This window comes from Coregonus lavaretus, assembly GCF_964263955.1.
Source record: "Coregonus lavaretus genome assembly, chromosome: 8".
In the NCBI taxonomy this organism is placed as follows: Eukaryota; Metazoa; Chordata; class Actinopteri; order Salmoniformes; family Salmonidae; genus Coregonus; species Coregonus lavaretus.
The window spans coordinates 23,403,581-23,425,906 of record NC_139995.1 but is presented as its reverse complement, the minus strand read 5'-3'; the positions used below and the strand labels follow the sequence as shown (position 1 = coordinate 23,425,906).

At 42.8% G+C, this 22,326-nt stretch overlaps 1 protein-coding gene across 1 annotated transcript in view; it reads right to left on the bottom strand.

Annotated features, from left to right (window-relative positions):
* Positions 1 to 22,326, bottom strand: part of LOC311133971 (ankyrin repeat and SAM domain-containing protein 1A-like) — a gene marked incomplete at its 5' end in the record, with an annotated part of 42,714 nt that continues 20,388 nt past the window's right edge. The window contains 11 exons of the mRNA XM_084167598.1: positions 1 to 2,452; positions 6,744 to 6,926; positions 11,974 to 12,111; positions 12,279 to 12,365; positions 12,464 to 12,535; positions 12,790 to 12,927; positions 13,717 to 13,890; positions 17,330 to 17,446; positions 17,745 to 17,891; positions 18,171 to 18,269; positions 21,969 to 22,084. Coding sequence (XP_084023724.1) covers positions 2,333 to 2,452; positions 6,744 to 6,926; positions 11,974 to 12,111; positions 12,279 to 12,365; positions 12,464 to 12,535; positions 12,790 to 12,927; positions 13,717 to 13,890; positions 17,330 to 17,446; positions 17,745 to 17,891; positions 18,171 to 18,269; positions 21,969 to 22,084 — 1,391 coding nt within the window. The 3' untranslated portion in view covers positions 1 to 2,332. The remainder of the gene's footprint in view (positions 2,453 to 6,743; positions 6,927 to 11,973; positions 12,112 to 12,278; positions 12,366 to 12,463; positions 12,536 to 12,789; positions 12,928 to 13,716; positions 13,891 to 17,329; positions 17,447 to 17,744; positions 17,892 to 18,170; positions 18,270 to 21,968; positions 22,085 to 22,326) is intronic.

Sequence of the window (22,326 nt, the reverse complement as noted above, 5' to 3'; positions counted from 1 at the left end):
TGTAAATGAGATGCTGTATTTGTGTAATGGATAAAAAAGTAAAACAAAAGGCAAACAAAAGACACTACTACATATGTACACCTCAATGGGTCAAGTGCATCAGAGGACGAAACAAATACTACCACATGCATCAGTGGTAGCTACAGTATTAGTCAGAACAGAACAACGATGAGACACAGCTACAGTACCACACAGAGACTGTCAAGTCTTAACACTCATTCTCCAGTCAGCCATCCTGTATCGTTTGGAGAGAGGCTAAACATAACATCTCCTGCAGCAGGGACACAGAATGAGGACAGCGCCAGAGACAGAACAGGCCATCCTCACAGGAGGACACAAACACAAGGCAACACAGCACACAAAATAGGTTGAGCAAAACACAAATAGATAGAACCAACAGATAGATAGCTCCTGTAGACCTGCAGTTTCAAATATATTTTCAACCCAAAGTCAATTTGCATAATAAAACCATATCTAATTACATTTTGATCCCTCAAATGTAAAGTTCAAACAATGAGTAAGCCTGAATCCTGGGCACTGTTGTTCATTTTCTAGTGACACATTTTACCTCATGCTGAATCAGTGGCATGGATTGCAGGAGTCCGGCAACACAACCTGCCTCATAGTAAAGAAATGTAAGCAATGTTATTGGGAATATCTTATACTTTTCACAATGAATTGGCAAATACAATTATTGCCCCCAAAGTCCTCGGACATACCTAAAATGTGGCCTTCATGAGGTGTTTTCGCAAATTTGTATTTGCATTATTTTACTATGGCAATACATTGTTGTGTTGTTACGATTTTCCTTGGTTTCTCTCACTAAATACATTTCAGGAAGTCCCGTTCCTTTTAAAAGCATCTCTTATTAATAATGGTTAAAAAAATGACATACTGTATAATTTTGAAACAAACATTTTCTTTTTAAAGGGGATAGTGCCATGTTTTAACACAGTGTTCTCTGATGAGCCGAATAGTCTCTCTTGGTAATAAAATGACTGGTGAGAGGCACCATGCACACTGTGGAGCTACAGAGCATCATATACATTATTATCTGGACAAACCTGTACCATTTCAACACCTTCACTGCAGCTCAGCCAAAGTGTTCATGTGTTGTCAACTCAAAAGTGCTGTAAGTCTTTTAAACCATGAAAGACGTGTGCAGCAGTCAGCAAGTGTGGAGAGTGTGTGATGGTGGCAAGGATGCTCAATTGATTACATTTAGATTCAAACTGATAGATTGCCAGATTTAAGTAAGGCTACTACTGTTCTTGGCAGAGTGATGGAAGAGTTGTCCAGTCCATTTGTGTACAGAATCACACAGGAAATGTACGTTCAGTTCTTGATCCATTATAAATGGAAAGGGAAGATTCCTTGACGATCCATCACTGTATGATAAAAAATGCATAGAAAAAAGTTTGTTGATTGTTTTTTGTCTTTCGTATAGATTTTCTGTCCTTCATGCATCCCAGGCTAGATATGCCTCCTCACAGTGCCTCACAGTGGTAGATGCCTGGTAAGACAGGACAAGCTACAGATAGGGAAATAAAAATATTTAACGTGCCTGAGGGAAAAACAAGTGAAATACAAAAATAAACAGCATTAAAAAGATGAGAAAAATAGTTAATCCTTTTGGGAAGGGGATAAAATATTGTTTATGACTGAGTAGGATAGGCTGAGTTTGGGAAACAATAATGTTCTTTGTTCCACTCTGCTTGGGACCAAAACTGTCTGTGGATAATAGCCCAAGAGTAGTACTCCTTTGGTATTAGATAAATAGAGGAACTTATGAAGGTTTGTAATTTTCTTGTTCACATTGGCAGTACAACCAATGCTAATCATGTTACTGTGAGGTAAAAATGCAACAGGCAGCTCAACAGAAAAAAGAAGTCTGGATTGTTTCGACTGAAGGCAGTCACTTGGAAAAAGAATAGCATGACAGGAAGAGAACAAAAAAGCCACAATCTCTTCAATGATGATAAACCTAATAGGGGTGGATGCAGATGAGTAGTTGGGAGGAGGAGGAGGAGGCAGTTTGGTTGAGAGAGCAGGGCCATTGTAGGTTCACTCCAGGTCCATCCACAAGTCAAGGGGCCCCATCAGTAGGGGAAGGGGCTGCCAAGGGGTGAGGAACAGGACAGGAATAAGACAGGAGAGAGGGCTGCAGGGATGTGGGATGTCAGAGCAGGGCAGAGGAGAGGGGGGAGCTCAGAGGGATGCTACCATCACAGTGAGAAGGCACAGGGCTCGTGAGACAGAGAGAGAGGGTGGTGGAGGTCAGGGGGCAAACTGGGTGCTAGGACAGGGTGAGGGCGGGGCAGGGGATCCAGCCTCAGAATATGGTGGTCTCGTACTTGGTGCTGACAGGGCGCTTGTTGGAGTCTCTCTGGTTGAAGAGCCAGGTGGCGCTGCCCAGGGACTGCATGTCTGCGTCCATCTCCAGAGGGTCAATCTGCCAGGGGAGGGGGGACGAGAGACGGGCGTGAGACTGCAGGAGTGGTGGAGGCCATCGCACACTCAAGTCCTCAGCCCACGTGCAAGTGGATTAAAGGCACAGTCCAGTGATATTAGAATCACAGACACCAGGGCTCAATCCACAACATAGAGATGTCTGATAGCAAAACAGGCTGCTGGAAACCTAACAGACCACACACACTCCCATCTGTCTCTTAATATGGGTTTCAAGTTAAGTGAAAATGTGAAAACACCATAAGGACCCAAACATGCGCTCATAACATGCTCTCACCCAAACAAAAGTCTCTGTTAACACATGAGTAGCCATACACATAATATGTTATAGCTTTTCCATGTGAATAAATGAACTTAAATTAGTAGTCCTGTATGTCTAATTACATGAAACACAACTGATTAAGAACATTGTGGCAATGGAAAACTGGGGTGTACAAGAACATCATTCAATTCTAGCTGTCCAATATCAGATTCATCAGAATCCAAAAGCTTAGTGATATAGGAGGATTAAGACTCAATAAGCCACCTCAAGCGTGTTGCTATTTATACTGATCACACAACTATGAAATTAAAGCACTAGATCATTAGCAGCAGAACTGCTAAGCCATGAATCTTCCGTAGATGGTTAGATCAAAGCTAATGTATAGCCTACTTATCCTCAGGAAAGAATAATGAGAAATAACTGCTTATCTTAAAACAGCTAAAATGGAATGACTATGAGAAAATAGAGAATGTGGCAGAAATTCAGTGTAGGATATGTCATGTCAAAAGGGCAAATATTCTGTAGCTAGATGAAGTGCCTGGAAGCAAACCAAAAGGTGGACATGGAATGATAAGAGAGAGAGAGAGGTGTGTCAGGGGGGTTAGCAGATGGATGATGAAGGATAGCGGAAAGGAGGAGAGAGCAGGACCTGGACTCCAGGGCTAACAGAGTGCAACGGGAGGAAGGAGGGGCGGTGGGTAGTACACGTGTGACAGTAACAGCAGCGGCATTCTAGCGGAGGGGCACCCTGGGAAACAGGAGGACCAAGAAGACAAGAACAAAGAAATGTTAAACGGGGAAATAGAAGGACAGAGCATTTATAGTGGCACAGAACTGACCATAGCGGTGCAAGATATAAAAAGTGAATAATCTAGGTAATTTATCACAACCTATTAGGTGTAGACAAATAATGTTAATAAGATTTAACTCAGATTTTGTTTAAATACTGGACAGCAGCTGGCATAGCAGTGCTTTAACGCATCTGTCAACTAGACTGGACTGTACTAGCCAGGCTCCTCCAGTATCTAGACACAGCCACTACAGCACAGTGCAAAGTGATCAACTGCACAGTGATTTATGCCATTATTTACATCCGACAAAAATAGTGCATACCTAGCAAGAATGAAAGTACATTGGGAAAAAGGACAGGTCATCTCACAATTGTGAAATTATTGTCTACATTAAAAGCTTCAAATGGAGTTCTCTTGTTTTAGATGTTCCTAGAATTCCACTGCCTAAAACTAGATAATAAATACTGCCAACCCTGTGCATTATGCAGCGAACTGATTACCTCATGATATATTATGTTTATAGCAGATAATAAAGCACAGTGATTTGTGTGGATGCATAAACATGTTGAGCAGTGTGCATGCACGGTCCAGACAGTGCAGCTTTCTCAGGTGACTATGATCACTGAGTGTTCATTATTCAGGGTCCTGAAAGGTCAATACATCCATACATGGTCCAGGGCATACGTAAACATTTATGTAACATTCTGAATCAATATACTGGGAATCAGTGGAGGGGCCGGGCGACCAGCAGAGAGATGCACAGTTCTCCTTCTCTCTCTTTATTTCCAGATTAAATCATGTCCTGCCTGTAAGCAAAAAATAAGACTATTCATTCATCAAGTTTCACAAACTGTATGGCTGCAGGAAAATGACTCAGAGTTGGGGAGATGAGATTGGTAGCAAAGTAATGAGTCATCACTTTCATCGCACTACAAATCTTCCTTTTTTTTATGGTGTGATCAGTGGTTTAAAATCCGGAGGAACATTCGTTCACGAGGACTGTGTGTCATCTGATCGTGCATATTTATGCATACATGCCTATGCATGTACACATACAGGTAACTGCCAAAATAAAGGAAACACTTGAGTAAATGAGGGATACAAAGTATATTGAAAGCAGGTGCTTCCACACAGGTGTGGTTTCTGAGATAGTTAAGCAATTAACATCCCATCATGCTTAGAGTCATTTATAAAAATGCCCAGTTGTCCATTATTTTGGCTACCATGGCTGGAAGAACAGATATCAGTGAAAGAGAGGTCTTAAAAGAGCATAGGGGGTTTAAAGTGTGTGTGTGTGTGTGTGTGTGTATTTCAGTCACAATCCAATTGAACACTTATGGGAGATTCTGGAGCGGCGCCTGAGACAGCGATTTCCACCACCATCAACAAAACACCAAATTATGGAATTTCTCATGGAAGAATGGTGTCGCATTCCTCCAATAGAGTTCCGGACACTTGTAGAATCTATTCCAAGGGGCATTAAAGTGGTTCTGGCAGATCGTGGTGACCCAACACCCTATTAAGAAACTTTATGGTGTGTCCTTTATTTGGCAGTTACAGTTGAAGTCGGAAGTTTACATACACTTAGGTTGGAGTCATTAAAACTCGTTTTTCAACCACTCCACAAATTTCTTGTTAACACACTATAGTTTTGGCAAGTTGGTTAGGACATCTACTTTGTGCATGACACAAGTATTTTTTCCAACAATTGTTTACAGACTTATAATTCACTGTATCACAATTCCAGTGGGTCAGAAGTTTACATACACTAAGTTGACTGTGCCTTTAAACAGCTTGGAAAATTCCAGAAAATGATGTCATGGCTTTAGAAGCTTCTGATAGGCTAATTGACATCATTTGAGTCAATTGGAGGTGTACCTGTGGATGTTTTTCAAGGCCTACCTTCAAACTCAGTGCCTCTTTGCTTGACATCATGGGAAAATCAAAAGAAATCAGCCAAGACCTCAGAAAAATAATTGTAGACCTCCACAAGTCTGGTTCATCCTTGGGAGCAATTTCCAAATGCCTGAAGGTACCACGTTCATCTGTACAAACAATAGTATGCAAGTATAAACACCATGGGACTTTGGTGCGAAAAGTGCAAATCAATCCCAGAACAACAGCTAAGGACCTTGTGAAGATGCTGAAGGAAACAGGTACAAAAGTATCTATATCCACAGTAAAACGATTCCTATAGCAACATAACCTAAAAGGCCACTCAGCAAGGAAGAAGCCACTGCTCCAAAACCGCCATAAAAAAGCCAGACTACGGTTTGCAACTGCACATGGGGACAAAGATCGTACTTTTTGGAGAAATGTCCTCTGGTCTGATGAAACAAAAAATATAACTATTTGGCCATAATGACCATTGTTATGTTTGGAGGAAAAAGGGGAAGGCTTGCAAGCCGAAGAACACCATCCCAACCGTGAAGCACGGGGGTGGCAGCATCATGCTGTGGGGGTGCTTTGCTGCAGGACGGACTGGTGCACTTCACTAAATAGATCGCATCATGAGGAAGGAAAATTATGTGGATATATTGAAGTAACACCTCAAGACATCAGTCAGGAAATTAAAGTTTGGTCGCAAATGGGTCTTCCAAATGGACATTGACCCCAAGCATACTTCCAAAGTTGTGGCAAAATGGCTTAAGGACAACAAAGTCAAGGTATTGGAGTGGCCATCACAAAGCCCTGACCTCAATTCTCTAGAAAATTAGTGGGCAGAACTGAATAAGTGTGTGCGAGCAAGGAGGCCTACAAACCTGACTCAGTTACACCAGCTCTGTCAGGAGGAATGGGCCAAAATTCACCCAACTTATTGTGGGAAGCTTGTAGAAGGCTACCCGAAACATTTGACCCATGTTAAACAATTTAAAGGCAATGCTACCAAATACTAATTGAGTGTATGTAAACTTCTGACCCACTGGGAATGTGATGAAAGAAATAAAAGCTGAAATAAATCATTCTCTCTACTATTATTCTGACATTTCACATTCTTAAAATAAAGTGGTGATCCTAACTGACCTAAGACAGGGTATTTTTACTAGGATTAAATGTCAGGAATTGTGAAAAACTGAGTTTAAATGTATTTGGCTAAGGTGTATGTAAACCTCCGACTTCAACTGTACCTGTACATACTGTATGCATATAGAAACACACACACAGCTACATGTTGCGCTACGCATGCAATTTTTTGTTTGTGCTCAGTGTGTGGTACTCACTGTTGATCTCCTCATGCTGCTCCATTGCTGTGACGTGGGCCGGCTAGATTTGGTCTCAATGACCTCTGACCCCAGAGACATTGGGGGGACTGGGACATACTGCCTGGCCTTGGTCTGGAGAGCCAGCTGATAGGCCACCTCAAATGCCTGTCCCAGTGTCAGGATGATCTCATAGGTCTGAGTCTGTACCGAGGGAGTGAGTAATGAATGAAGAGACAGTTGCAGTAGTGACTGACAGCTACTTTGAATGAGGCACAATCTGCATTTTTATCATTGAGTTGTCATTCATAGCAGTAGAACTATGTTAATCAAGTATTCAATTAAACAATCAAGATGTAGCTGTGTCATGTGCCAGGAATGTTTGACACATGGCTTATAAAAGAGACTAATCAAGATATTATGTTACTTCCATGACAGCAGGTGCAATTTAATTAATCAAGAAGTTGCATGCAGTTTTGTCAGCAGGCTGCCAAGTCCCAATCAAGTTTTTCCTTTCAAGATTTTTTTATGATATGATATGGCATTTTGAAATAAATTAATACAAATCAGAGTACTTTAGAAAGATAGAAGGTGGGAAATGGGTGATTGTATTTTGGCATAGTCTTATGGAGTGATAATGTATGGAGTGACTGAGGGGTTTGGGCTGGTGTCATTATCTCCAGTGTAACTAGCTAGCCAGCTAACTAGCTACTTGCTATAAGCTACCGTTAGCGGTTTTCACCCAGAACATCTGATTTTCTGCCGGAATAACTGAATCACTGGACCTTAACAACAGATCGCAACAGCTAGCCGCAACCGAATGGATGTTGCTGTTGGCTAATCACCACTGCTCCCGAAGCAAGCACCAGTTAGCCTTGAGCTAGCCTCAAGCCAAGCCTATATCCCGGCTATCTGCCTCTCTGGCTACCGGACGGGAGTAGCCAGCTAACTAGCTACTTGCTATTAGCCACCGTTAGCAGGTTTTTTTCACCATTGTCCGTGGCCTGCACTACCTACCAGCCAGCTCTAGCCTGGACTATTATTGGCCAGTCTGCACAGCGTGTTATCGACCCAGATTCATATCGGATTTTCTGCCGGAATCACTGAATCACTGGACCTTTAACACCGGATCATCGCAACTAGCTAGCTGCAACCGAATGGATGTTGTGGTTAGCTAATCAGCCTTGAGCTAGCCTCGAGTCAGGCCCATCTCCCGGCTATCTACCTCACTGTCAACCGGACGGGACCTCCTAGTGTCGACACGGAGCCCCGCCGATCCATCACGACTGGTCTGCCGACGTAATCGTCTGTGGTTTCAACAGGCTTCCCGTTGCGATGACCACAAAGATCCATCTGCTATCCCCGGCCCGCTAGCACATGCAATTCAACAGCCGTGCTTCCTCATCGCCTGTGCTGTAGCACCAATTCGAACTGCTCTCGGACTCACATTGCTGTTCACTGAACCTTATGATCACTCAGCTGCACAGCTGATGCCTGCTGGACTGTTCCTTTACACGGTACCCTGTCCTGTTTTATCTGTTTAGCCTCAGCCCAAACTTTCATCGCCATTACCAGTTGTTGTCTTAGCTCTCTCGAATAACACCTGTGATTGCTTTATGCCTCTCTCCCATGTCAATATGCCTTGCCTATTGCTGTTCCAGTTAGTTCTTATTATACAATTTCACTGTAGAGCCCCAAGTCCCTCTCAAACTGCCTCAAATAGCTCCTTTGTTCCACCCCCCATACACACGGAGACCGGCTCAATCGTTGCCTCCAGTGATGCTATCTCTTTCATTGTTACCCAACGCTTAGGTTTACCTCCACTGTACTCATATCCTTCCATATCCTTGTCTGTACATAATGCCCTGAATCTATTCTACAACGCCCGGAAATCTACCCCCTTTATTCTCTGTACCCAACGCACTAGAAGACCAGTTCTTAAAGCCTTTAGCCGTATCCTTATTCTAGTCCTCCTCTGTTCCTCTGGTGATGTAGAGGTTAACCCAGGCCCTGCAGCCCCCAGTATCACTCCTACTCCCCAGGCGCTATCATTTGTTGACTTCTGTAAACGTAAAAGCCTTGGCTTTTTGCATGTTAACATCAGAAGCCTCCTTCCTAAGTTTGAGTTATTCACTGCATTAGCACACTCCACCAACCCTGATGTTCTAGCAGTGTATGAATCCTGGCTTAGGAAGGCCACCAAAAATGCAGAAATGTCCATCCCCAACTACAACATTTTCCGTCTAGATAGAACTGCCAAAGGGGGTGGAGTTGTAATCTACTGTAGAGATAGCCTGCAGAGCTCTATCATACTATCCAGGTTTGTGCCCAAACAGTTTGAGCTCCTGCTTCTAAAAATCCACCTTTCCAGAAATAAGTCTCTCACTCTTGCTGCTTGCTACAGACCCCCCTCAGCCCCCAGCTGTGCCCTGGACACCATATGTGAATTGATTGCCCTCCATCTATCCTCAGAGTTCTTACTGCTTGGTGACCTAAACTGGGATATGCTTAACACCCCGGCCATCCTACAATCCAAACTAGATGCCCTCAATCTCACACAAATTATCAAGGAACCTACCAGGTACAACCCTAAATCCGTAAACATGGGCACCCTCATAGATATCATCCTGACTAACTTACCCTCTAAATACACCTCCGCTGTCTTCAACCAGGATCTCAGCGATCACTGCCTCATTGCCTGCGTCCGTAACGGGTCCGTGGTCAAACGACCACCCCTCATCACTGGCAAACGCTCCCTAAAACACTTTAGCGAGCAGGCCTTCCTAATTGACCTGGCCCAGGTATCCTGGATGGATATCGATCTCATTCTGTCAGTAGGGGATGCCTGGTTGTTCTTTAAAAGTGCTTTCCTCTCAATCTTAAATAAGCATCCCCCATTCAAAAAATTCAGAACTAAGAACAGATATAGCCCCTTGTTCTCCTCAGACTTGACTGCCCTTGACCAGCACAAAAACATCCTGTGGCGTACTGCATTAGCATCGAATAGCCCCAGCGATATGCAACATTTCAGGGAAGTTAGGAACCAATATACACAAGCAGTTAGGAAAGCAAGGGCTAGCTTTTTCCAACAGACATTTGCATCCTGTAGCACTAACTCCAACAAGTTTTGGGACACTGTAAAGTCCATGGAGAATAAGAGCACCTCCTCCCAGCTGCCCACTGCACTGAGGCTAGGAAACACTATCACCACCGATAAATCTACAATAATCGAGAATTTCAACAAGCATTTTGCTACGGCTGGCCATGCTTTCCACCTGGCTACCACTACCCCGGCCACCAGCTCTGCACCCTCCGCTGCAACTTGCCCATGCCCCCCCCCCCCCCGCTTCTCCTTCACACAAATTCAGACAGCTGATGTTCTGAAAGAGCTGTTAAATCTGGACCCCTACAAATCATCTGGGCTAGACAATCTGGACCCTTTCTTTCTAAAATTAGCAGCCGAAATTGTCGCAACCCCTATTACTAGCCTGTTCAACCTCTCTTTCGTAACGTCTGAGATCCCCAGAGATTGGAAAGCTGCCGCGGTCATCCCCCTCTTCAAAGTGGGTGACACTCTAGATCCAAACTGTTACAGACCTATATCCATCCTGCCCTGCCTTTCGAAAGTTAACAAACAGATCACCGACCATTTCGAATCCCACCGTGCCTTCTCCGCTATGCAATCCGATTTCCGAGCTGGTCATGAGTGCACCTCAGCCACGCTCAAGGTCCTAAATGATATTATAACCGTGATCGATAACAGACAGTACTGTGCAGCCGTCTTCATCGACCTGGCCAAGGCTTTCGACTCTGTCAACCACCGCATTCTTATTGGCAGACTAAATAGCCTTGGTTTCTCAAATGACTGCCTCGCCTGGTTCACCAACTACTTCTCAGATAGAGTTCAATGTGTCAAATCGGAGGGCCTGTTGTCTGGACCTATGGCAGTCTCTATGGGGGTGCCACAGGGTTCAAATCTTGGGCCGACTCTTTTCTCTGTGTATATCAATGATGTCGCTCTTGCTGCTGGTGACTCTCAGATCCACCTCTACGCAGACGACACCATTTTGTATACATCTGGCCCTTCATTGGACACTGTGTTAACAAACCTCCAAACGAGCTTCAATGCCATACAACACTCCTTCCGTAGCCTCCAACTGCTCTTAAACACTAGTAAAACTAAATGCATGCTCTTCAATCGAACGTTGCTGGCACCCGCCCACCTTAGAATATGTGGACAACTACAAATACCTAGGTGTCTGGTTAGACTGTAAACTATCCTTCCAGACTCACATTAAGCATCTCCAATCCAAAGTAAAATCTAGAATCGGCTTCCTATTTCGCAACAAAGCCTCCTTCACTCATGCTGCCAAACATGCCCTCGTTAAACTGACTATCCTACCGATCCTTGACTTCAGTGATGTCATTTACAAAATAGCCTCCAACACTCTACTCAGCAAATTGGATGTAGTCTATCACAGTGCCATCAGTTTTGTCACCAAAGCCCCATATACTACCCACCACTGTGACCTGTACGCTCTTGTTGGCTGGTCCTCATAACATATTCGTCGCCAAACCCACTGGCTCCAGGTCATCTATAAATCACTGCTAGGCAAATCCCCACCTTATCTTAGCTCATTGGTCTCCATAGCAACACCCACCCGTAGTATGCGCTCCAGCAGGTATATCTCACTGGTCATCCCCAAAGCCAACACCTCCTTTGGCCGCCTTTCCTTCCAGTACTCTGCTGCCAATGAATGGAACGTACTGCATAAATCTCTGAAGCTGGAGACTCTTATCTCCCTCACTAACTTTAAGCATCAGTTGTCAGAGCAGCTTACCGATCACTGCACCTGTACACAGCCCATCTGAAATTAGCCCACCCAACTACCTCATCCCCATATTGTTATTTATTTTGCTCATTTGCACCCCAGTATCTCTATTTGCACATCATCTCTTGCACATCTATCATTCCAGTGTTAATACTAAATTGTAATTATTTTGCACTATGGCCTATTTATTGCCTTACCTCCATAACTTGCTACATTTGCACACACTGTATATATATTTTCTGTAGTATTTTGGACTTTATGTTTTGTTTACCCCATATGTAACTCTGTGTTGTTGTTTTTTATCGCACTGCTTTGCTTTATCTTGGCCAGGTCGCAGTTGTAAATGAGAACTTGTTATCAACTGGCTTACCTGGTTAAATAAAGTTGAAATAAAATAAAATAAAAATCGTGTTCCTCACCACTTCCACAGTGCTGAAGACATGGCAGAAGTGGTGGCCACTCTTACTGTCCTTGGTGATGTAGGCGAAGGTGCAGAGGTCATCAGGGTCCTGGGCCGCACAGGAGATGTTCCTGATCTCATGCTCGGCTACTATTGTCTGGTGAGAGGACAAAATAACATGTTGGAACTGAGGAGCAACAGGAACAAAACCATCGACCAGTAACAGCCACTGACTTCATCAGAACCAACAGTGCTATCTTTATTGTAGGGGAATCAATATGAAAACGCGAGAGAGAAAAATGATTGCCTGCAGGCTCCCATTACCTTAGTGGCGGCATCAATGAACTTGACCCCTTTATAAGTGATAGAGAGGATGACAACAGGTCCCTTTCTCGAATGGTCCTTTGACTTCTATAAGTAGAAAGAAAATGGCGAGGCGATCCATATGAATATGGCGTGCTAGAATAGAGTGATTGAATATTGATCTGCAGTATGACAGTCAGACTTACCCTAATTTTAGCACAGGCTTCTTGAGTGGACTCAATCCCCCTTAGATCCCTGATAATCATTGATCCCAAATACTGGAAAATAAGCAACAAAACAGGTTATCATCTCTGAACCCATTGGGCACAGACGTCAATTCAATGTCTATTCCATGTTGGTTCATACTGCAGATCAACATTGATTCAACCAGTGTGTGCCTAGTGGGAACTATCAATTCTTTATACATCAAGTGATTATCAAACTTGGATTAAATACTTTCTCTAGTGGCCGAGATTCAAGGGGACTTCCATTGACACAACAAGACAGGAGATTGACCATTGACATGACTTACACTGGCCTCATACCCGCAAGACTCTAAGATAAGTTTCTCAGGCTGGTGATGCCAAGCAGAGACCGTGGTGTACGTGGCAGACTGGCTCGGCGGCCGGAGGGTCAAACGGGGTTCCCTGTGTCGGTCACTCTGTCTGTCCTAGAAAGAGACATAGAGACGGATTGATGCTGTAGTGTACAAAGATGTTATGGCAGAACATTTAGTCACAAAATATTACAGGATTCTAAAACTAAAAAGATGCTGTAACACTTTGACTGATCCCCCCCACACTCACACACACTTTTGCCCTCAGAACAGCCTCAATTCGTCGGGGCATGGACTCTACAAGGTGTCAAAAGCATTCCACAGGGATGCTGGCCCATGTTGACTCCAATGCTTCCCACAGTTGTGTCAAGTTGGCTGGATGTCCTTTGGGTGGTGGACCATTCTTGATACACACAGGAAACTGTTGAGTGTGAAAAACCCAGCAGCTTTGCAGTTCTTGACACAAACTGGTGCGCCTGGTACCTACTACCATACCCCGTTCAAAGGCACTTACATTTTTTGTCTTGCCCATTCACCCTCTGAATGGCACACATACACAATACATGTCTCAATTGTCTCAAGGCTTAAAAATCCTTCTTTAACCTGTCTCCTCCCCTTCATCTACACTGATTTAAGTGGATTTAACAAATGCCATCAATAAGAGATCATAGCTTTCACCTGTATATAACACATTAAGAACAGGAACAGGTGTTCTTAATGTGTTATATACTCAGTGCATATTTAGTACAAGCATGGAATGACTTCAATAATCTGTTAAACACCCCAGCAGCAGCTTTCTTTCTTTCTAACATGATTATCCCAAGCACACCACAGAGACACATACTGTATTTCTGTCACTTTATGAGGTACAGGTAAAGACAGCGTTTTGGCAGGAGGACTAACGTGGGAGCGGGGTCTCTCGCTGTAGGAGCGCAGGGATATGCTGCAGTCCTGGTCCATGGCTCTCCTCCTTCTGCCTGCCTCTCCCAGGGGCAGGAGCATGTCCATGGAGCGACTGGTGGATGGGTCCATCTGACTCAGAGGAGAGGTCCCTGTCTGGGACAACAGGTCCTGAAACTGCCATATACAGATTGATTAATCAGATTGATGACTGAGATTTCAATAAGGTATTAGAGCATTATGTAGTGGCATACAGTACAAGTGGGATCCCAGCTAGCACATAATTTTCGGAAAAACATATGTTTCTTAGAGCTTGGTGAGAGTGTGATTGTCCTATGGTTATTTTGCATACAACCTTCCCACAACTTTTTGGGAAATGGTGCAGGATAGTTGCTTGGCTTTGGAACATTCTCAGCACATTTAAGGAACTTGACAAAAAATATATAATTTCTTGATATTTCATTACTTTAACAGAACGTTTCTTAAAAGTTCAAACATGGTTACATTTAAAGATGCACTTTGCAGAAATCGCACCAACATTTCATGGTTGCATTTCATGGTTTCAGTTTATGTGACAAACAAGCAAGTATAGTGAGAAAATCATTGTACCATCTAAACCATCTAAATCTGAAATATATTTTCCATAACCAAAAATATTTTATTTTCAGCTGTTTTAAGCTGGTGTACAAAACTGAAAGTAAAAGACACAAAAACTAAACTTAAAAATGGGAGGCATTGAAATAGCGCACCTAGAACAGATGTACTGCTTTTTAGACTTGCTTTCAATGAGAATGACAGATCTATAACTCACACCTCGATGTAAATTTTGTCAGGCCACCCAAAAAGTTACATATTGCAGCTTCAATTTCAATTTTGGTAAAAAAAATAATTTTGGGTAATGTTCTACGAACGTTCTCCAACTTGTTTGACATTGGGAATGTTTAAATATAGTTCAGAGAACATTAAGAAACAACGTTCTTCTGTGGGAATTTCAGTACTTCAGCATAACGTTTCCTACAGGTTTCCACATGGTTCTATTTAAAGGCATGTTCTCAAATTGTTTCGAGAACATTATGAAAACTTTCCATAAAAACCACAAGAAAACTAGTAACGTTCAGAGAACATTTATGTTATTTAAAAGAATATACATTCCATTCACAGGAGGTTGGTGGCACCTTAATTGGGGAGGACAGGATCATGGTAATGGCTGGAGCGGAATGAGTGGAATTGTATCAAATACATCAAACACATGGGTTCCATGTGTTTGATGCCATTCCATTTACTCCTTTCCAACCATTATTATGAGCCGTTCTCCCTTCAGCAGCCTCCACTGATTCCGTTCTCAGCATCAACAAAACTTTCTCTATTCTCTATCTTGTTAAGTGTGTTCAGGTGTATGGCCTCGACCGCTAATTGGCCACACCTGATCTTAATGAGTGCTTGTCTCCTTTGAAAAGGAGTCTGTTTAAATAGACTAAAAGGAACAGCTTTGTACAGTGCATTTAGAATGTATTCAGACCCCTTGACTTTTTCCACCTTTTGGTACATTACAGCCTTGTTCTAAAAGGGATTAAATATATGTTTTTTACACAACACCCCATAATGAAAAAGTGAAAACAATTTTTATTTTATTAATTTTTTTAAATAAAAAACAAAAATACCTTATTTACATAAGTATTCAGACCCTTTGCTATGAGACTCGAAATTGAGTTCAGGTGCATCCTTTTTCCATTGATCATCCTTGAGATGTTTCTACAACTTGATTGGAGTCCACCTGTGGTAAATTAAATTGATTGGACATGATTTGGAAAGGCACACACCTGTCTATATAAGGTCCCACAGTTGACACTGCATGTCAGAGCAAAAACCAAGCCATGAGGTCGAAGGAATTGTCCTTAGAGCTCCGAGACAGGATTGTGTCGAGGCACAGATCTGGGAAAGGGTACCAAAACATGTCTGCAACATTGAAGGTCCATAAGAACACAGTGGCATCCATCATTCTTAAATGGAAGAAGTTTGGAACCACCAAGACTCTTCCTAGAGCTGGCCGCCTGGACAAACTGAGAAATCGGGGGAGAAGGGCCTTGGTCAGGGAGGTGACCAAGAACCCGATGGTCACTCTGATAGAGCTCCAGAGTTCCTCTGTGGAGATGGGAGAACCTTCCAGAAGGACAACCATCTCTGCAGCACTCCACCAATCAGGCCTTTATGGTAGAGTGGCCAGATGGAAGCCACTCTTCAGTAAAAGGCACATGACAGCCCGCTTGGAGTTTGGCAAAAGGCACCTAAAGACTCTCAGACCATGAGAAACAAGATTCTCTGGTTTGAAGAAAACAAGATTGAACTCTTTGGCCTGAATGCCAAGCGTCACGTCTGAAGGAAACCTGGCACCATCCCTAAGATGAAGCATGATAGTGGCAGCATCATGTTGTGGGGATGTTTTTCAGCGGCAGGGACTGGTAGACTAGTCAGGATTGAGGGAAAGATGAACGGAGCAATGTACAGAGAGATCCTTGATGAAAACCTGCTCCAGAGCGCTCAGAACCTCAGACTGTGGCGAAGGTTCAACTTCCAACAGGACAATGACCCTAAGCACACAGCCAAGACAACACAGGAGTGGCTTCGGGACAAGTCTCTGAATGTCCTTGAGTGGCCCAGCCAGAGCCCGGACTTGAACCCGATTGAACATCTCTGGAGAGACCTGAAAATAGCTGTGCAATGACGCTCCCTATCCAACCTGACAGAGCTTGAGAGGATCTGCAGAGAAGAATGGGAGAAACTCCCCAAATACAGGTGGGCCAAGCTTGTAGCGTCATACCCAAGAAGAATCGAGGCTGTAATCGCTGCCAAAGGTGCTTCAACAATGTACCGAGTAAAGGGTCTGAATACTTATGAAAATGTGATATTTCCGTTTTTTATTTTATTTTAAATTTGCAAAAAAATCTAAAAACTTGTTTTTGCTTAGTCATTATGGGGTATTGTGTGTAGATTGATGAGGGTAAAAACATTTTTTTAATCCATTTAAAAATAAGGCTATAACGTAACGAAATGTGGAAAAAGTCAAGGGGTCTGAATACTTTCCGAATGCACTTTATGTGTAAAAGAATATGGCATGCTAGCTCCATCCTGATGGCACAGTGGACTAATTCCATGAATAGAGAACAGAAGATTATACGTTCGAAGCTCACTAATGCTGTCACACAATTCAAAAGAAATGTGTTTGCATTTCCATGTGTCCTATCTGTGCTTGGATAAAAAAAAAAAAAAGTGAATACTAAATAAGCTAGCAGTGTTATTAAAACTCTTATTGAAACATTCAGTGAAAGTTTTAAGGAAGTTATTCAAAAACCTAAAAATAACCTATAATTTTAGTTCTCAGAGCTTTAATAAAACCTCCCAGAAAAACTTTAAAGGAACCAGAGTAAAACATTCCCAGAACAGGTAACATTTTCGCTTCCGTTCTCAGAAATCTTCAGTTTTACCGGTCAGGAAACGTATGGCTTCGTTTCCAGAACCAGTGGGAAACCAAAAACGTACGTTCCCACAACTTCCAAGGAACCAAATGTGCTAGCTGTGATTATTGTTAAAATGTAAGACACTGAGGACTCTTACTAACCCTGATCTGTGAGAGACGGTGAGAGATCTGTGATTTGGTCGGGGCCTCCTCATAGGGCCGCTCTGCCAGAGACGCTATGATCCTCTTCCTGTGGCCCAGAGAGACGATTTTCAACACCTGCAGAGACAGGCACAGATAAGACACAACAGTAACTACTAGACCGTACATAGTGCTATGTTCATATGAACAACACAGACACTAATATTGACAAACAAGTACAAACCAACAAATATGAATGGATATACACCCACACTGACTGTATACAGTGAGTCTGACACCCATGCTGGCACTTGGCAAGCAGACAGAATGGACTCTCCTCAATTATTCAGCTCAAATCTGTTTTGCCTTAAGCTCAGTACAGTGGTGTCTCCTCCCTGAGGCACTCCATAATTCACTAACAAAACATTGGCCTCACGTTGACAATCTCCAGCTCCCATAGGTTCTTCACACAGTCCAAGGTACGGTAGCCACTGGACAGGAAGTTAGGCAGGTACTCCTGCAGGCCCAGCACATCCAACCAGGTGGAGAGAGAGGTGCTGCCATCACAGCCAAGGGCTTTCACCTACAAAGAGGGACAGAAAGGAGATCAAATTACATTCAAATAAAAGCAGGATTTCACAATTTCTTTCAAGCTTTTTTAAACCATACCCAATGTCAAAGGGCTTTTTCACATAATTGCTATTGCCACCCATAGCTACAGACTAGATCAAAGCTACTTTACAATACATGTCATTATCATGATTGAAATTACTGTACACAAGATGGCTTCTTAGACAGGAATGAATGGTCAACCAGGCACAAGGTTGCAGGCAGTGCCATGTACTGATGATAACTACTGTACCTTGGGCAAGCTGCGTGCTGCATGGATGATCTTCTTTCTGTGTCCAGGGTCAGTGATTCCCATATCTCTAAGGTCCGTGTCCTCCATCACGTTACTGCCCTACGCACACACGCACATGCACACGCACATGCACAAATTAATTACACAAGTACGACAAACTGCAGACACTTCACAAAGTCCACAGTATACAGAAACACGTATAAATCACTTAAGCTAACTATTAACATAGACATTACAACATCTCCTACACTCTATTGGTCCCTATATGTAATCAATAATACACACAGACACACATACACAGAAACACAAATGAACACACACACACTTATTTATGTCCTCAGACAAACAAGAATGACACGGTGAGAGGACATTGGAGTCAAATTGTGCATGTTAAAGGTAATCAATCTATTTTAATGCAACACCACCAAGGAAAAAGCAATCAAAACTGCAGCAGCTTTTACTTCTGAGCTGCAATGTTGCATTGAGACATTACATTTGCTAAGAGGGAAATGTATAGGACTACACATCTGTGTGTGTGTGTGTGTGTGTGTGTGTGTGTGTGTGTGTGTGTGTGTGTGTGTGTGTGTGTGTGTGTGTGTGTGTGTGTGTGTGTGTGTGTGTGTGTGTGTGTGTATGCGCGTGTATGCACATGCGTATGCAAACAGCTGTGGTGTTATAGACAAGGAATGAACATTTCACTGCATATAATGGTGAAGACAATAAAATCATCTTAACATTTCCCATTTTCCTTTACAGTAATGATTGACAACAATAGATGTTCACCATTGGTTTTACATAACTCTCCATAAGTGGCACATGCTTCATCATCTAATCGGGTTTTTGGGGAGGAATAAAGATATAAGGAGACCCTTAAAAATGTTGAGCTCAGCATTTTCCCAGTGGACTGCTGCAGATTGATTCTTCCTGGCCAAGAATGTTAAAATGGAGCTAGTCTTTTCTAAATATGGCATCACTGCTTGTTTCTGGAGCACAATGCAGCAGTTACAGTAACAAGGGAGGACAGTAGGAAATTACACACTGATTATCACTAGAACAAGGATCAAACTAATTCAGTGTCTGACGTCAGGAATAGCCTGAAATAGATATTTCCAATGAAGTGATTGTTGGATGTTCCAGGAGGTCCCACGGGAGCTTGTCATTTATACTTCATCAGGAAAATATGATTAAGTAATGAAAAGCTATTTCTGTCCATATCTATAAGTGCTTATTACATAACCATAACTGTGATACATACAGTCCCTCATCACAAAGGAGAAAGGTGTCATGAAATGAGGAGGCTCTAAAAACATGTATTTTATTATTTGCACCAAAAAACCCATAAGGGCAGAACGGTAGGCCATACGAGAGACATGAGAGACCCATTTATCGGTGGATAAAAGTAACAACAACAAAAATTATCATCTTGTAAAAATTAGGAAAATGGGGACACAGCAGATTATTATTTATGATCCCTCAAAAGCTGCACACTACAGAGTGAATGTGGGCATGTGTTCTCTGGTGGTAGGCTTACTGTATCTACAGTGATAGGTCGGAAGGGTAGACTAACTCTGATTTCTCAGTATTGAAGAATTGGTTCTATGACACTCTTGCCTTTTGGGTCAGCAGGAAAATAGGGTACTCAGATTTCTCTCCTATTTTCTTAATGAAGATGACATCTTTGTCTTTGAGTTGTTCACCAACTCATGTGCATCTCTGGCACAGTCACTATTACCTTTGCTCCTCTGCTTCATGACATTGTATTTCTATGAGATTTATAGATTCATTTGATGATAGGGTTGAACAATGTTTCACAGAATATCTCAACTATTCAACAAAAACGATGCGGGGCAAAACCCAGCATACCACTTCTCCTGATCCACAATCAGCCCACCAAGCAAATAAAAAAATGAACAGATCAGACAGTCCAATAGGACACCACTGAACCTTTACAACATCTCTCTGACTGCTCTGACCTTTTCAGACAGCAACCTTCAAGTCCTTGTAAGTATCTGAGGGTAATTTGTCCTGCAGGGAGCTAATCAATTATCTGCTTGGTGCTTCTACACCTCAGACACATTAGTCAAGAGATTAACATTAACATCACAATGCTAATGACCCATGATCCTAATCCTCATCCTATTATTACCTTATTAAAGAGATTCTCCGGTACTTTTGTATAATTTTTTGCCAGTAGTTCTGAAAGTAGAGCTTACGGTCCCCGGAAATGGTGTACTACATCACGTCCAGATATGTGCACCACGTCATTGCACTTTCTCTCGCTCTGCTGTGTGTGCATCTTGCTAGCTGTCACTCAAATAGCGAGGGGCTGAACCTCATTGGCTGGAACTTGAATTGCTAGGGGGCTGGCCCATGTGCGTGGAAATGTAGGGAAAATGGCGCAACACAGCTTCTAGTAAACGGTCACTTTCAAACTAGGGATTTCGTGGCTAATTGAGGTAAGACAGTAATTCTGCTCATAGATTATGATGTATGAACTACAAATTGACACATCCAGCCCAAGGCAGGAGGCTTAAAAAATACTTACTAGTCGCCAAAGTTCCGGAGCATGTCTTAAACACAAACACCTAATGGTATTGGTACAATAGATGATACAACACTGGGCAGACTGACTAGCTATTCCCAGTCCATATTCAGTATATCAGACCTCTTCCATTGGCTATGTGACCTCTCTAAAAGGTGCAGTCAGTTGCCCCTTACCAATCTGTCATCTATGGCAACCTCCTGTAGACTACAGTACTGAAGCAGCTGTGTTGTCAGATCAATTAGTGTGTTTGTTTTAAAGACCATGTTATTCACCATTTACAACAGCTTTTTCAGAGTTGCGCAATCAGTGGAAATGTAAGTGTTGTTTTGTACATTCATTTGCAAATGTTGTAACACACACACACATCTGTGTGATGTAACTTAAAAGGAACAAGATAGTCCCTTTTAGTTTGACTCAAAACATACAGTAATTTGAGCTGCGGCTAAATGATTTCAGCAATACATGATTCCAGAGACTTTTAAACAGCACAGCCAAGTTAATCTGTCTATGCTTTTCAAAAACAAGAGACATACAGATGTAGGATCTTAATTTGAGCCAGTTTTCTACAGCAGGAAAATAATCCTGCAGCAACAGGAACTTTGAATTATTATGTGGATTATAATGAATGGACATTTTTGGTAGGGATTGATCCATTTTTTGTGAATCAAGTCTGACATTTCAGAGTGTAAAATACAAACTTTAGAAGCCTTTTTAAAACTCAAATACACTATACGTTTGTATTTCCGGCTGAGCATGAACATTCTCAGCAACAAAAGAGTGATCAAATTAAGATCCTACATCTGTAAGAAGCACAAGGGATGTCATAATGATGTAACATTCTGGTTGAATTGAGTTTTTCTGGCTGAAGTGGCATCAGTTAAAGATGTATTTTTCAGGACTACAAAAATGTCCTTTTTTAAAATCAGTATACAACTTGACCATGAAATCACAATAGACGAAGTCACTACAGCAAAAATTATTTTACCGTAAATGAGATGGCATGTTAACAGGTTTGTTGTGATTCGTCTTACCATTGGTGACAGCTTATACACTTCAAAGGGGATTCACCGTAAGCACATAAATCTGTATGGGGTCATCTACTGTATAACAAGGAGAGGTGAAGAGCAGCTATAGAAGGGAGATGGAAACTGGGAGAGAGAGAATAAGATGGATGGAGAAAGTGAAATGGAAGAGGGAGAAAAGGAGATGGAGAGCGATGGAAAGTGGAAAAGATCTTAGAAACGTTGACTCACCATGTAGCGCAGGTCATCAAAGCCATTAAGCAGCAGCTTGCTCTCGTACTGTGGCAGCCCCACATGCTCCAGCCACTCTCCCACGGGTTGGTCCAGGGCTTTGCTGCAGGCCCCATCTGCCGAGAGAGGGAAGCGCTTCAGCAGGGAAAAGCCGTTCAACCGGTAGCAGCGGCACTCCGAGGACGAGACATGGCATTGCCACATCATCCTCGGCCAGCACAGCCGAGTGCAGGAGCACCAGCAGGGCAGAGGAGACAGGGTCCAGGCTGGGGGAGGGCAGCTCCCACAGAGCAGGAGGGGCCCAGCTACTCTTACACTGGAGATATAGTGGTGGAACCAGCCCGCCGTGATATACTGT